This window comes from Amblyomma mixtum, chromosome 9 (assembly GCF_055824585.1).
Source record: "Amblyomma mixtum isolate Tamu chromosome 9, ASM5582458v1, whole genome shotgun sequence".
In the NCBI taxonomy this organism is placed as follows: domain Eukaryota; kingdom Metazoa; phylum Arthropoda; class Arachnida; order Ixodida; family Ixodidae; genus Amblyomma; species Amblyomma mixtum.
Window position 1 is genome coordinate 103,233,829 of NC_143020.1, and position 16,699 is coordinate 103,250,527.

The 16,699-nt window shown below is 50.1% G+C and overlaps 1 protein-coding gene across 7 annotated transcripts; it reads left to right on the top strand.

The window, feature by feature from the left end:
* Nucleotides 1-331: 331 nt before the first annotated feature.
* Nucleotides 332-14,550, top strand: LOC149330438 (uncharacterized). 7 transcript variants are annotated; one of them, XM_089560993.1, is made up of 6 exons: nt 373-463; nt 9,093-9,211; nt 9,600-9,775; nt 9,857-10,419; nt 13,425-13,634; nt 13,712-14,550. In XM_089560993.1, exons 3-6 carry the CDS (start codon nt 9,769-9,771, stop codon nt 14,423-14,425), a joined length of 1,494 nt encoding a protein of 497 aa, XP_089417119.1. In that variant the 5' UTR covers nt 373-463; nt 9,093-9,211; nt 9,600-9,768; the 3' UTR covers nt 14,426-14,550. The 7 variants fall into 7 exon arrangements, with proteins under 7 accessions (XP_089417115.1, XP_089417118.1, XP_089417119.1 ...); XM_089560992.1 differs by lacking the exon at nt 9,093-9,211 and having other exon boundaries at nt 371-463; XM_089560995.1 differs by lacking the exons at nt 373-463; nt 9,093-9,211 and adding an exon at nt 476-2,769.
* Nucleotides 14,551-16,699: the final 2,149 nt, after the last annotated feature.

Here is a 16,699-nt window from a genome sequence, read left to right on the forward strand (position 1 = left end):
GACGTGCTCTGTAACCTGCAGACAGGATGGGTCAGCTATGCTCCAACCCCGAGTTTGTATAGCCTTGTTCATGTTCGTTGACTAGGAAGACATCGTCATTGCACATAATATCAAAAGGGGAAATAAAACAGTGCTCGACACCACTTTCCGGTGATAAGTCAGGCGAAACTTTCGATTTTCCTTCATGAAACTTTCAAGACGAAAGTAAAACACCCTTGCGCCAAGCTGTAGGACGGCGAGAAAGGGGTCTCAGGCGCGCGCCGCTCCGCGTCCGAGCCGGGAGACCGTCGGGTGTGACATGAACAGCGGGATTGCGACGCCATTGGACAGATGGCGCCACATACCCTGGCGGTGCTAAACAGCACGGAAACTTGTACCGGCCGCGTTCTCCAAACCGCCATTTCAAGCGTGGTCGTAAGTGTCGTTCCGCAAGAGACTTCGGCACAGGTACCGTGCGGAAGCGGTGAGTTTTCAATTCTTTCTTTCACGGTTGTACTGTGGTCACCGCACCAATTCTACGACCAGCAGGCGCTTGTTACACCATGGGACATGTAAAGCGCGAATAACGGCGCTCCGTACAAAGAACCGAGTAGAGCAAGCTGCGCTGTTCATGCAGGTTGACGTCTTTTCTCACGTGCGCTGTGCTCCTCATGTGATTGTCTTCACCGCAGAGGAGTTTTATGGTCTGACAGCTTTAAACCGCCATGCGAACTCGTGTTAGTCGCGGACTCATGTTGATCGCGGACTCGTGTTAGTCGATGTTGTCGAAGCTAGAGTTAACTAGAAGTGTGTTGCTAAAGGCGTAGTGCATGAATACTAGTGCAGGCGCTTTGAGCAATGTGTACATGCGAGAGCACTCCATGTTTCTGCCACAACGTTGTCAATGCCAAGACCAATCAACCTATAGAACGGCGGCGGTCTAAATTAGTGGCATTTAAGTAAATAAAATGGCGCAGTAATTGTTTCATTTCTCGGTGGCCGCTTTTCTGCCGGAACGCCTGCCTGCCACGGGTTTCTGATAACGGCAGGTTTTCGCACAATGAGCCAAGTAATGCTCTCTCATTAGTATACGTCAAAACAGCACAGGAAAACAGGAGGGACAGTCGGGAGCGCGAGTGACAACGGACGCACTCCAGATGAGCTCCGCTGATTTCGTGTCTTCACCTTAGACAGTGAGATCCTGGTATAATTTCATCGAGGTCACCGGCTTCCTGAAGAGGAGAGGAATCCAGGGACATCAACCAGAACGCCGAAGAACACGGAGCTCCGCGTCGCAGTGGCGTTCGCCACCTGCGTCGCAGCGGCGTTCGCCACCTGCGTCGCAGCGGCGTTCGCCAGCTGGGCCGCGCCGTGGACCGTGCCCGCGCGCCGTAGTTCGTCATGAAGGTCACCGTAGAAGGCATCCCAATTTCTCAAGAAGAATTAGCAGCCAGTGATTGGTTGACTAAAGTTAACAAGCTCCGGGAAGCGCGAACAACATCAAGGCCATCCGTGCCCGATTTCCCTGGAGACAAAGCGGGACCGACCCAAGCGTCCCAAATCACCAATGGGCTGCGTGTGAAGACGACAGCTGAACTCACGCCTCGGCAGCGAGGACGCCTACTAGCCAAGAAATCTGTAGCTTCGAACCAGCCTCGCTTACCCAGCAACGCTCTCAAGCTGATTGTGCGCCCACGCGGCGGACTGCTACTCTCCAAGATTACAACCTACCGACTACTGGAAGCGATCTGCACGGCTGCTCACTTTACCAGGGACGCTGTTCGTCACGAAGACCTAATACAAGCTAACCTGATTCAGAATACTTTCGCGTACTGCACCCCACTCGTCGAAAGACTGAACGGGTCATGCAACTCAAAGAGATCACCGTCGACAACAAGGCGTATGAGATATCCGTCTACTGCGCTCCAGATGATAGTTCGAGCCGAGGTGTGATTCGTGGCGTCGATCTCCGACTGGATTGAAATACAATTCAAACAGAGTTACAAGACAACCGTAACCCACCCATTGTGGATTTTCGGCGGCTCGGGAACACCACCGCTGTACTCATCACGTTCGCTCAGCCCTAAGTGCCTACCTGGGTCTACTTCTGCAATAGTCGCCATAGGTGCAACTTATTCAAGAAGAAATACGAGGTGTGCTATCGCTGTGGTGAGCTCGGTCATCGAGCCGACGTTTGCGCAAGCCCAACTACTAAATGTAGAGGTTGCGGACTATCCAATCCTACCAAAGACCACACGTGCAAACCAATCTGCCGCCTGTGCGGCAAGGAATATCTCACGGGCGATAGTCGCTGCAGGGAAATCTTCAGGACTCCTTACGAAGTCAAGCGCAGGAAGTGGGAGAAAATCCAAAATGCTGAGGCAGATAAACTCAAGTCCCAAGAGACCGCCAAGTGGGCCACGCTCCAGCACATCAGCTGATGGGACCGGCAACGCTCAGAAAGCCAGCAACGGCAGCCCCGAGACCGCTCGAGTTCTTTTCCGCCACTCAAGTCTACCGCCCCAAGAGACCGCCAAGTGGGCCACGCTCCAGCACATCAGCTGATGGGACCGGCAACGCTCAGAAAGCCAGCAACGGCAGCCCCGAGACCGCTCGAGTTCTTTTCCGCCACTCAAGTCTCCCGCTTCACGGATGGCGTCTCAGGATACCTCCCGGACCAGGCCCCGGCCACCTGCAGTCGTCCAGCAGACACGGGCCTCTTCTCAGCCTCTGCAACAGCCACCTGGGCTACCACCATCACTACCCGATCTACGAGAACGTCATGAACCGGTGAGTACGCAGGGAGGGACTCCCACTACTCCAGACACACACAAAGCAATTATGGAACTGACAGCAGTCATCCAACAACTGATACTCAGAGTAGAGGCTCTCGAAAAGCCAACGGCCACAATCACTCCCCCGTATCCGCAGGGATCACCTGAAACAGTACCTATGGATATCGCTGCCCCCAACCGATCCGCACAAAAACGCAAAGCAACGCCCGACACTGACTCCCCCACGGATGGTTGGCAGGCGCGTTTTGTCAAAATCGAGGAAAGCTGCGCCCTCAGTCAAACCCGCATCACATCTTTAGAAGCACACATCGAACGCTCACTCCACACAATCGGCTCACAAGTCACACGACAATTTGAGATTCTGAGCAAAACTATAGAAGCACAGGGCAAACTTCTCGCTGCTGTGGTACCCGTGGCCCCTGTGCCAACACCCGCTCCAACCCCACAGCTTTCCCAGCCTAATCATGGCGAACAGCTCGGGTAACACCACCATCTGGCAGTGGAACTGTCGCGGGTTCGCGCGTAAGCGTCCGGTCCTCGAGCAGTTCCTCACCGCGAGTGATCGCCCCGAACTAATAGCCCTACAGGAATGCGACAAGAACACGCAACTTGCCGGTTACACTACATACCTATCGGAACGAGTAAAGCCTCGATTAGCCACTCTCGTCAAACGTAATCTCACTGTCCTCCAACACAATTTAAATCCAACTTTCCCCGAACACGTCTTCTTAGAAATATTACCTCGGCCCTCGCGCAAGCGTCGCACCAGTCTGTTTGTAATTAATGTCTATAGTCCTCCCCGAGCCCGTAAGGATATTTTCGGTCCTCTTTTCCTCAAAGCCCAGCAGCTAGCGCAGGGACAACCCCTCCTCATCCTCGGTGACTTCAACGCGCATCACCGTGCTTGGGGCTGCCACTACGACTCGGCTAAAGGCCAACGCCTTTGGAATGACTGGCATACGCATCAGCTGACCCTCATCACGGACGTCTCCTACCCCACTAGACAAGGTACGGCCCTACACCGAGATACAACTCCGGATCTTGCCTTTACGACCTCCGCAGTTAAAGCTACTTGGTGCCACACTCACGAAAATTTCGGGAGTGATCACTTTGTGCTCGAGATTGTCATACATGAGCCCACCAGGCAATGTACGTGGAAGGCTCAGGTGATTAACTGGGACTCTTTCCGGATGCACAGGGAACAGCATGACAAACATCCCACTATTACTAACATCAAGGCGTGGACAACCGAAATTGTCAAACAAGTGGCCGACGCCACAAAAACCGTCGAGTTAGAGGACACAGTTCCCCACTGCGACCGCTACTACGCCCATCTATGGGAGCGCAAGAAGTCGCTCGAAGCTCTACTTGCCACTCGGAAATGGGACCGCGATATCCGATGTAGACTGGCGCGCGCACACACGAATATCGAGAACTATGCAATCGAACTCACTCGACAGAGCTGGCACAACATTTGTGACCAGATGAACAAGACTCCAAATACTCGTAACACGTGGAACCTCCTTCGACATTTACTCGACCCAGCTGGAGGCAAACTCCAAACACGCCAACAGCTCGAGCGAATCTTCCACCAGTATCCTGGCACGCCAGACGAGCTCAAACAAGAGCTTATAAATACTTACATCCGCCCCGAACCAGCAACCAACCTCCCCTTCTATCAGGGCGCTGACAATCCCGGCCTAGATGCTCCAATCACTCTTGCGGAGGTCCGAGCAGAACTAAATCGCCTCAAGACGACTTCAGCGGCCGGTCCCGACCGCATTTCAAATAAAATGCTTAGGAACCTGGACGACGCATCCATTCATGCTCTTACCGACTATCTTCAAGAATGTTGGGCCAGCGGTACCATCCCTCAGGAGTGGAAATGCGCGAATCTAGTCCTCATCTCCAAGCCGGGAAAACCACCAACCTTGGCCAACCTCCGCCCCATCTCTCTCACGTCCTGCGTTGGGAAGCTGATGGAACACGTTATCCACACCAGACTCTTGAGATCCCTCGAGGACAACCATCTACTACCAGACACAATGTTCGGCTTCCGCACTCATTTAGCGGCCACGGACATTATGCTTCTTCTCCATCATCAGGTGGTCATGAAACGTACACTAGACACGAAAGTCATCGTCGGCCTCGATGTTGCCAAGGCATTCGACAACGTCTTTCATGAAGCGATCCTTCAACAACTTCAGGATCTCGGTGTCGGACATCGCACGTATGCGTACGTCCGAGATTTCCTCTCCGACCGCACAGTACAACTAAACACCGGCACGGGAGATCCTTCCACCATCTCTCCAGGAAACCGTGGCACGCCCCAGGGCTCCGTGCTTTCGCCGATGCTTTTTAACGTTGCACTAATAGGCCTTCCCAAGCTACTCGCCGACATCCCTCACCTGCACCACAGCATTTATGCTGACGACCTCACACTTTGGATCACGCACGGCAGTGACGGCCAGATAGAGGAGACTCTCCAGACCGCAATCAAACGTATCGGAGATTACCTCATGACAATTGGCCTCACCTGCTCGGCGACAAAGTCAGAGTATATAATCATCCCGTCCCCGGGACGACGCCCTCCAAAGATACATCCTGAGATCAACCTCCAGGTGCAAGGTAACCCGATCCCTCGTACAGATCACATCAGGATCTTGGGCTTACACCTAGAGGCCAACGGTAGCAACAACACCACGCTCCAACGGATCGACCAGTCGGTGGTACAGATCGGACGCCTCCTTAAGCGAGTTTCCAATAAGCATCATGGTATGCAAGAGTCCAACCTCCTGCGCCCCGTTCAAGCCTTCATCTGCTCCCGCATCACCTACTCTGCACCCTACCTACGTCTCACTCGTGCCGAAAGCGAACGGCTAGAGGCGTCACTCCGAAAAGCGTACAAGACGGCCTTGGGCCTTCCCATGTCCACAGCTACGCATAAGCTCATGGCTCTCGGAATCTCCAATACCGTGAGCGAACTTATTGAAGCAACCCTCACTGCCCAATACGAGCGGCTCTCACTCACACACGCTGGCCGAGCGGTACTCCAGCAAGTTGGGATCTCCCCGCTGAGAGCGGCCCCAAGTTATGCTGAACTTACCCCGGAATATCGCCAAAATCTCCGCATCCCTCCCATTCCCAAACGGATGCACCCGGAACACCATGCCGAGAGACGGGCCGACCGTGCACGTCAATTCGAGAAACGCTTCAGCGGACGTCCGGACGTCACGTATACGGACGCCTCTTACCATCCTTCGAAGCCAGCGACGGTGGCGGTAGCTCTCGCCCCTCACCGCAGCTGGTACACAGCCTGCAGCATTCGCAATGCAGAAACAGTCACCGCAGCAGAGGAAGTTGCCATTGCGCTAGCGCTAGCTGACCCTAATACCAATGTCGTCATCAGTGATTCTCAACAGGCTATCCGCAACTACGATGCTGGCCGTATCTCTTGCCAGGCGTTACACATTCTCCTTTCTACTGCACCCTCTTCCAACTCTCGCTTACTTCTTTGGGCCCCAGCCCACGAGTCGCTCAGCGGAAACGCACAGGCGCACACTCTCGCCCGAGATCTCAGCTGCCGAGCAGAGTGTACGATCGGCCTCCCTGCTTCCTCTGACACTAATATCTCACGCGCTTCTCTACTCACCACTTACACGGACATACTACAGCACTACCAGCTCGAAAGATGTCTCTATCCTCCCGCACACCGTGATCTAACAAGACGCGAGGCCGTCCAATGGCGCAAACTACAAACTGGCAGTTTTCCATACCCCCTCTTATACAGCAAGATCTTTCCGCAACAGATAGACCCCATGTGCAAACACTGCTCAACTCCAGCCACTCTCATACACATGGTGTGGACTTGTACACATTACAACACAAACAACACAAACACCCCAGAGACGTGGGAGTCTCTCCTGCGTACTTCCGAGCCGGCAGACCAACGCCGGCTTATCCAGCGCGCGGTGGAGGCCGCGACATCCCAAGGGATCCCCGCCGACCTCCTCTAAGCCAGCGCAACCGGTCCTTAGACTGGTCCCCTGTTCTGGGAGTAATAAAAGAAATTACCACCACCACAGGAAAACAGTAGCGCTGTGCGGCGCAGCGTTGTAGTATAGTGCTTATTGGGTAACTATATAGGATACAAGCATTGAAAAAAAAAGAACAGTAGTTTGTAACAGTGAATCAAACAAGTCAGATGTGTCAAATTTATTCTGTTTTTTATTTCTTCTAATGATTAGCTTCATGTTTATAGGCAAGGAGATTTTTGTCTTGGAGGAATTCTGCTCTGTGGTCTCGAATGTGGGTGTAGCCTTACTGCCTGGGACTTGAATTTGTTGCGGAGGTAGGAGCCCAAGAGTTGGGAGGATTGTATCCGACTATAATGCTTATGCAGTCCTCGCTTGCTAGTTTTAATATCGTTTTTTTTTCTGTATTATGAAAGCAGAGTCTGGCAACTGCGAAATAAAACTGGCACGGACATCCGCCTACATTTAGAGAGAGATAGATGAAGGAGAGGCAGGGATGTTAACCACAAAGGTGTTCCGGTCGGCTACCGTGCACTGAGTAAGCGCTTTGCTTCCACCTTGCGGCGTGAATTTTGGAAACCGATTTTCATTGAGACGGCAGCGCAGTTCGTTTATCGTCGAGTACCCGAAATCGTAGTGGTCTGATGCTAACGCATTCGCTACGACTAAAGGCATTAGACGGTAGCGAAATGCGAGGTTGCGCTGTCGTACTTTAGACAAGCAGTTCACGAAGCGTTTTAAAAACTGAAGATCATTTGAAGGAAAGCTTGTAGATGACAGACAGGAAGGTGTTTTCCTAAGAGCTGTACATGTCATACAACCTAACCTAACCTAACAACGCCGCTGCCGTGTGAGTTGTGCGGTTATGTCTTGGTAGTTCACCCTCTCCCAGCTATTTTTCTCTTTCCCCACACAGTGGCCATAGGCCGTCCTATTCTCCATAAACTTGATGATTATGTGCGCTGCGCTATTTTGCTGTTGTGCTATTTTTTCCCTGTGCTCATGTGTAGTCATGCTCTTTTTCCCGTGTTCTGTTTTCTCGCTGTGCTGTTATTTCCCTGTGTTGTTTTGTTGCCATGCGGTTTTCTGCGTGCTGTTTTCGATTTGTGCTGTTTGGACGCGTGCTATTTTGAGGTTGCAGTTTTTTTTTTTTTTTTGAGTCCTCACCCCAAGAATGGACGACCCTCTGTATTGCACGACGTGCACCTGCGTGCTTTGCTATTTCGGTGTGCACCAATTTTCGTGGCAACTAGCACCATGCCCCTTCCACACCGTCTCACCGTCTCTTTGTAAATATAGACTGGGCTCGATTTGAATATCATCACTTCACTTCATGTCAGCACTTCAGAGGGTTCAGCTTAAGTTAAGAACAACGCAGCGAGCTATGGAAAGGAAAATGATACGTGTAACGTTAAGAGATCGGAAGAGGGCGGAGTGGGTGAGGGAACAAACGCGGGTTAATGACATCTTAGTTGAAATCAAGAAGAAGAAATGGGCTTGGGCAGGGCACGTAATGCGAAGGCAAGATAACCGTTGGTCCTTAAGGGTAATGGAGTGGATTCCAAGAGAAAGAAAACGTAGCAGGGGACGGCAGAAAGTTAGGTGGGCGGATGAGATTAAGAAGTTTGCGGGGATACAGTGGCGGCAGCTGGCATAGGACAGGGTTAATTGGAGAGACATGGGAGAGGCCTTTGCCCTGCAGTGGGTGTAGTCAGGCTGATGATGATGATGATGACTTCAGGCTTAAGTCATGCCAAATGATACTGACGAGGCTTACTTTCGCTCGAAAACTGGAAGGGATACGTGAGCTTAACTAGCTGAAGGATACCTCTCTCCTGCATCGTCATTTTCAGAGCGTTAGGGATAATACTCTGATCACTCAAGGTCGCGTTAGTATAAACACAGGGTCATTCAAGTACTACCGGTGGATGGTACCAGTGACCACCTAATTGCCTTGATCGAATGATTCACCGCGTTACGGAGCACAGGATTACTAGTTGAATTAAAGTGTAGCCTAAATCAGGGTTTCACACCGACGACCTTTGGTTCCCCAATCCGTCACTTCTTGAAGCTTCAGACGTCCATTCACGTAGGACTGTCGACGTGGTGTCAAACGATTTGTCTTCTTGAGCTGTATATGTGTGCATAAAAAAAAATGGATATTCAGACGTAACGAATATTGTGTACCGGGTATAGCGAATATGGCTAATGACTCAATATTCATTGGATATTGCTAACACCCGATACCCATAAGCTGCCTCAGCGTATTGCTCTTTTATTGCAGATTAAGCGCCCGTCACGCCAAGAAAAATATATTCGTTTACTTTGGACGAAGCCAACCCGATAAACTTCAAATCATGCTGCACTGTACACTAGCGCAGCCGGCAGTGTCTTGACCCGCTGGTAAGCTCGCCGGAAGGAGGGGGCGGGGGCATCGTTGGCAGCGATCCCGTCAAAAGAAAAACACGCCGTAGCATCTTGGTGCCCTCAAAATGTATGTGCTGTGGACTGGGCCGACAGAGGCACAAAACTGAGGAACGAGCGAGATGTAACGCTCTAAAAGAGACTTGCTTAAGCGTTTTTGTACCTATACGTCAAGACAATTTCGTTCTAAGCTATCCTCACGAAACCTTCTAAAATTAGGAAATAAGAACGGAACCAAAAAAAAATTATATCTCCACAACAGTGTGCCTTTATTTTTTTCCCCTTGTTTTTTTGTCCCTTGACCGCTCTTCTTTTCTCGTTTTTCCTTTCTCTTCTGACCAGCGTTTCTTTTTTTGACCTCTTTCAGTCATCTGCTCCCAGCAGCTTCCCTCTATTTTCTCTCCCTACTTCTTTTTCTCCCATCGCCCGCTCCCCTCTGTTCGTTATCTCTATCTCCTGGCCGCTTTGATCAGTGACCTCGGACGGGCTTCATCCACTCGACGGCCCAGGGTGTGCTCCGTATAGCCGCTCAGGCCATGAAAGGTTCATATTCACAGTTTTACATGTTCTCCTCTATGCATGTCTGTGAACCTGTCTGCTTACGTATGTATATCTTGGCACCAGATTTCTGCGTCTTCGCAGCCATGGAGCGAATTGAACGTTTCGGAGACCCACACGCCCTCCTGGACGTGGAGGACCACGTCGTCCTGAAACTGGAGACGCCGTGGCCACGGGACGCTCCGCTTCCTCGAGGATGTTCCTTGGGGGACGACAGCGGCTCCCTGCTGGTGACCAACCGCCAGTCCCTGGTTGCTGCAAGGAGAATGCTGCGTCGCACGAGGATCTCGGGGGCTCTCTTCGCCGGCTGCATCGCCTTCAACAGCTCGGACTTTTTCGAGACCGTCGCGAGAGACATCCTCAGAGATGCTGAGGAGGTGTGCATTATCCATAACAGGGACAAGGTCTGGAAACTAGTTAGAATGTTCCCGAATGTCAAGGTTCTCGCCCTACCTCACGACTTTGTCACGCACACCGTGGAGTTTGACGAGCCTTGCAGGGACCATCGGGCACCGCTGGTCGAGTCCTCGCAGTTGAGACAACTGGTGGGAGGCATCGAGGGTGTGGACGACGAGTGTCTTATTCTGTCTCTGGAAACAGTTCGAGCAATCCTGCTGACTTGTCCCCTGGTATGTCCCATTGTCGTTGCTGTGTGCATGATCTTGACACTGGTCGAAATCGATTAATTGTGGTGGTACTCGGCAAAGTAACATTGGTAATGGATAGCTAAAGGGCGGAGGAGCACGCCAAGTCTAGTTGCAATTAAAACACATAGCTTAAAATGTGGATATTAGGCATAGAATGCCTTGCTGCATCTAGAAGAAATGGGTCAAACATATGGATATTCAGCATTGCATGACTTGCGTTGTAAAATCTCAAGTTTCTGCAAAATTTCGTTGCTCATGGGCCCGTGAACTGTGCGATGTCAGTGCGCGTTAAAAACCACAGGTGGTCTAAATTTCCAGTGCCCTTCACTACGGAGGCCCTCATAGCGTGAGTTGCTTTGAGACTTTAAACCCCCAATAAAACAGACAAACAAGTGCTGCCGATAGTGGGCAAATGTTCTGAAAACACTGCAGTATCTCTAGGACTCGCGCTTCACAACGGTATGTGAAAAATTGCTGTGTTTTCACATCTTGAGTAGCAGCTTCGTGTGGACTTGGATGGGGGGAGATTGTGAAACTTTCAACAGACCAAACCTGAACTAGTGTCTCCTTATGCAGCCTCTATCGAAATGCGCTTGGTCCTCCCATGTAGCGACTGGCGTAGACAGAGATGCCATCCGCAAAATCTTTGGGAACACTGCGGCGACCCGCATTGGAGCAATACGAAAGCAAAACGTCCACATACCATATCGACGTCCGTGGCTGTTCTGACGTCCGTGTACTATATCGGGGTCCATGACTATTTTGACGTATAAGTGTATTTTTCGCACTTAACTAAATACATCCTATCAACCAATTTTTCCCCACAGCAACATTTTATCACACACTGTATGTCACAATCACACATTTATCTTCAGAGAACGACGCAATCGTGAGTACAAAATTGCGGACATGTTTTGCTGACGCAACAGCCATGTAATGCGCTCACATTAATAAAATGGCGATAAAGCGGTCAGATCTTTGTTTGTTTGTCAGCGTATGGTCTACGGAAACTATCCTTTTTCTGTGGAGCTTTATTTCTTAAGCCGAACTAGCTCGCCTTTAGATATGTACCTCTGCACTCACGTCCACCGATGTTGGACAGAAGATGGTTGCCCGAAAAGAGCTAACAGTAAGGGACTTTCCTACGCCTCGCAATTTACACTTGTCTCTGCTAACTTCCCACTAAAGCAACTTCAAGACTACCCTTGACACTCTAGCTTATCTCTGTGAAATTTTCACTGAAGCAAATCCGAGTTGCCTGAATTTCTGCGATGCGTCATTCTGGTTAATGTATAGGGTAATGTACAGATTACAGTTCGTCATACCATGTACAACGCCTCTGTGATGGTTTTCTTAATACCGGGCACCTTGAAGCAGTCTGTCCGTTATTATCTCATGGGCATAAAAAGAAACGGTTATGTGAATGTAAAACAATTTAGCGGCGATCAGTCTGAATGATGAGGAACAATTGTGATGAGTTTTTCTCTCACTCGTCAATCTGTTCTAATTCTCATTCTAGTTCAAGTCTGATTTCTTTGTTTTTCGCTCACTAATCTATTCTAATTTTGCTCTATTCCATGTTTTATTCGTTTCTTATTCCAGATATAATGTAATCGTTTCTTTTGTTCATTTTGGCTTAGTCACTGGTAGTCAGATCCGTTTCTGCTGAGAGTCATTCTTAGTCCGGCTTCTCCCTGCTCTCCCCTACAAGCGAAGAGGGGGATTTCCTTCTCTCCACCTGCCAACCGTGACAAGTGGAGCGAGAGAGAAATCCTGCTAAGCACCACCTGGTTCCTGCCATGGTTGACAGGTGAAGGCTCCACACAGACACCGATGCCGGACAGTTTTCGCCTCCATCGCCTTCCTAATCGCGCGCCGCAAAGCATCGCAGGAGCAGACAAAATCCCAGCAATGTCATCACTAGCTGTCCCCAGTGTGGTGGCAGTATTCCTCAATGTGTTCACCAAAATTTTGAGCAACCGTTTGTCTTACAGCATTCTGCGTGGTGTCACAGCATATCTATTTGCGTATAGCTTACATGTTTTAGTCAAATTGGAGGCTAGCTTGCAACTGGTGTTCGGTCCAGTGACTTCAATTGCATGCTTTCTGAGACTACATTTTCTATTATGGTGTGGTTGAGGTGTCCACCCAGATGTTGAGATGTGTAGTTGGGGCTAACTTGCACCAGCCGTGGTGGCTCAGTGGCTAGTGCGCTTGGCTCCTGATCTGGAGCACCAGGGTTCTAACCCGACCACGGCGGCAGCGTTTCGATGGAGGCGAAACGCGAAAGGCGCCCGTGTGCTGTATGATGTCAGCGCACGTTAAAGGACCCCAGGCGGTCGAAAGTATTCCGGAGCTCTTCACTATGGCACCCCTCTCTTCCTTTCTTCTCTCGCACCTCCTTTGTCACTTGCCTTATGCAGCGGTTCAGGTGTCCACCGAGATGTGAGACAAACACTGCGCCATTTCCTTTCTCAAAATCCAATGTTCAATTTGGTTTGGGTTATGGAGTTTAACGTCCCAAAGCGACTCAGGCTGTGAGAGATGCCATAGTGAAAGGTTCCGGAAGTTTCGACCATGTGGGGTTCTTTTACGTGCACTGACATTGCACAGTGCACGGGCCTCTAGAATTTCGACTCCATCGAAATTCGACCGCCGCGGCCAGGATCGAACCTGTGTCTTTCGGGTCAGCAGCCGAGCATGATAACCACTGAGCCACCGTGGTGGCTGGGTGGTTCAATTTCTAACTTGTGACAGGTGTTTAGACTGATGACATCTGCACATTCAGTTGCATGCTTTAAGGTTCATTTGAGGTGTCCACCAAGATGGAGATGTCGAGATTTGAGCACTTCTGCACCCTTTCCTTTCCTGAAAAGACATGCTTTCGCATTCCTCCACGGAAGCAGACTTAAGTGCCCTCAGAATTGTCTTCTTTTCTGATTTGCATAACAATCCCCACTCCTGATCCCTAACCTACATCTGCCCAGTTGTGCCGCATTGACTCCATCCACATCCTGGAGGCTTCCGTGAATCAGGGATGCCCAGCCGCGCCTGCCGTGCGGTCGGAAATGAGAGGTTTCACCCATCTCACTCTGTACACTTCGGCGAACTCTTACCGCTGTGGTCATGCAGCCATGGCGACTGTGGAAGACGTCCGTCGTGCAGCAAAGACCTACAGGCACGTGGAACACTTGGCGGTACGTGCATCCCATCTTCACGCATGGTGGTGTACAGCCTTTAGCCCCGGTTTTAATGGTGCACCCCCTCTTTGCAGGTGGTCATCACATCCCAGGAAGCACTGTTTGCCGTCTCATCTTTCCGAAACCTTCGCAGTCTATCGATGAAGCTGGGACCTCCACTCTTCCTCACTGATGTCAGTTCAACCCTTCAGCAGGTCTTGGAGACATGGCCTCTGCTGGAGAAACTATGCTTGAAGTTCTTCTCTGGCCTGCGGCTCCCTGCCATAGCAAGGCTTTGTCCACAGCTCAAGAGCCTAAGCTTAGTGGAATGCGAAGGACCCATGGACGAAGTCGCGTTGGGACTCGATGCTTTCCCCCGCCTCGAAGTCGTCAAGTTAAGCATGCGACTGTCAGTGCCGTGTTTCCAGTCACTGTTGGTGGCCACCAGCGGTAGGCTGCGCCAGTTGCACCTGCTCAGTGAAGGGGGTGCCTCATATTTCCTGAAGTTCTGCAAGCTTCACGGTAGCCGCATCTCGTTTCCGCGTCTCCAAGAACTGACTCTGGGCACGGATCTGACGGTGCGGAAGTTGGGACTGGAGCCCGAGGACTTGCACTACGTGATGAGTGCCTTGCCCGCGCTGCGCCGCCTGGTGACGGACAGCTATGACGTGAGGCTCTTCTTCGAGAACTACAGCGTTCCGCGCGACCGTGTCTCTCTGTCGTGGTGTACGTGCGTTCACTGCGCGGCACATGACAAGACCTTGTGCGAGCGCGTAGCCTCTGCGCTATTTCCTCTCAGTGTTTTGTAGCTCGAAGGATTTGCTAAAGGAGTATCTAGTGTTGCCTGTTTTTCCTCTTTGTAATGATGCGCAAGAGAAATGCGCTATTCGCCTGCGAATTGTACGTATATAATAAAACTTTAACGAGGCACTCACGACACCGTACGTGCATCAATGCAAAAACATTCATGTAGTCATGGCGGGTGGGTGTGACGTCACCACTCCTACCGAAAGTCGGCAGTCAGTTTCGGTACAGTGAACTAGAATCATCGGTGGCTTCTTCCGGATTCTGTTGTATTATGGATTGGATTGTGGATTTTTCTGGATTGGATTATAGGCTTTGGATGTGGATTGGCCAGTATTTCTATAGTTATGGACTCTTTAGCCAGTTAGCGAGTGTATGGATTTTTATGTGGCTAGTGTTGGATTGGCTATGGATCTGTCTTATGGGACAAACGCCACTTAGCTATGAGCCAAGAAATGCTTTCGCAGTAATATATCATTGAATTTCTTCTCTCACTGGGCCTTCGTCAAGAGCTGCAGTGACAATTGAAAAAGCAACAATATTATAGCACTTCACCGTGGCTCATACGACCTTATGCTTTGATATCACATCTTTCTTTTTTTCATACTGGGAGCATCAGGAGAGAATATATTCCATCAGAAATTATTTGATAGTTGTAAGCGAATACTACTGGGTAATCCAAACGTACTGTCTTGAACATCATTATAAGCTATAGAAACGCAACCAGAATTTAGTGTATGTACCGCTTTAAGGTTTCATAGATGTCTAGTCGGCGTTGAAAATCGGCTTCTTCATTTGTGGAAAAGGCGTGTTCAAATTCAAACTCATTTCTGAAACAGGAAAGAAAAGCAAGAAAGAAACGGAATTTTTTACTATTAGAAAAGGAACGGGGGCAGTCACTGCATCCAAGTGGATTTCATTTTTCGACTGTCTAAAAACAGGACGAAATGCATGAGAAACAGCCCAAGCAACCATCGATATCCTTCGGACGGCCGACAGAGGTCTGTTTCGGATGTTCTGTACGTCCGCTGAACATCCGCAAACAGCCGGTAGACGTCCGTCGGCCGTCCGAAAGGTGGCCAAAGGTATACGGTTCGCCCACCGACGGACGTCCAGTTGAGTACGTCCATTGGCTCATCTTTCTCGAATATTCGCATATTTGGTGCATGCGTGCTTTTTTCACTCCGCGCGATGCAATAAAACCAAAAACAATTTGATGCATAGCACGCATATTTTATTGTGGTTGATGATACATCAGCAGAGCAATGGGTTATATTCAGAAAATTTCTTAAATGTGACTCTTCAAATGTCGCAAGCTTGGGACACACATCCGTAATCTTCCCACCCACAGGATTTCTGAAATAAAAAGAACGCGGCAAACATCAGTCATGTGAAACAAATGGCACAATGCAGCAGCTCAAGTAAAAACATTGGAATCAATTAGTGTTTAATGCTGCAAGTATAACAGACAATACACTTTAACAAACACCTCAATATTATAAGTCAATAACAGCTCTCACTTTTCCACACCATATTTGACAATGTATCTTCTTTATTTATTCTCATGGAACTTGGGGCACTAACCTGCGCAGCACTGTACGCGACTGTGCACAGAAAGCCGCAAAGCTTCCGTTGCGAACCACTGCGAACTACACGTGCTTCCTATAATCTGCCTTTCGCGCGTTGTCACTCTTTATATAGGCACAGTGAACCTAGCGATGCCTTAAAAATTAACAAGATGCGAAAATACTCCGTCCCGCAACTTTGAAGAGGAGTGGGAATTAGCCGCGCGAGTTGAGGGCTCCCGAAAGTGTGAGCACAGCGCACACTCGTGGAAGCCATCTCCTCGCGCTTACTGCTCCCACTGTCCTGTGAACGAATGTTATATGAGCATGCTGCATTGTCCTAGAAGCAAGTTCCAAGAAGTGTACTGGATACATACCTTCGTAGGCAATCACATGTGCACTAAGCCTTCTTTAAACCAAGGTCGACGCAGTACGGGATTCCGGTGTTCCGGAAGAGCTTCAGGCGCTTCCCGTATGTTTCGAATTGCTTAAGTTACATACTACTTTCGTCCACAGACCGAACAAAGCCACACATTATAATAACAGAGCTACAAAGCTCTGCGCGACAACACTACGCGACAAATCAACAGCGCTACGGAGCCGTACTGATGGATTGGATTGGACTGACCGCGAACTGACATCTATGATGATGGTAGAGAGAGGGTGTGGTAGATGGTCCTTGGCGATCACAAAATGAACAAGGGAGGGGAAAAC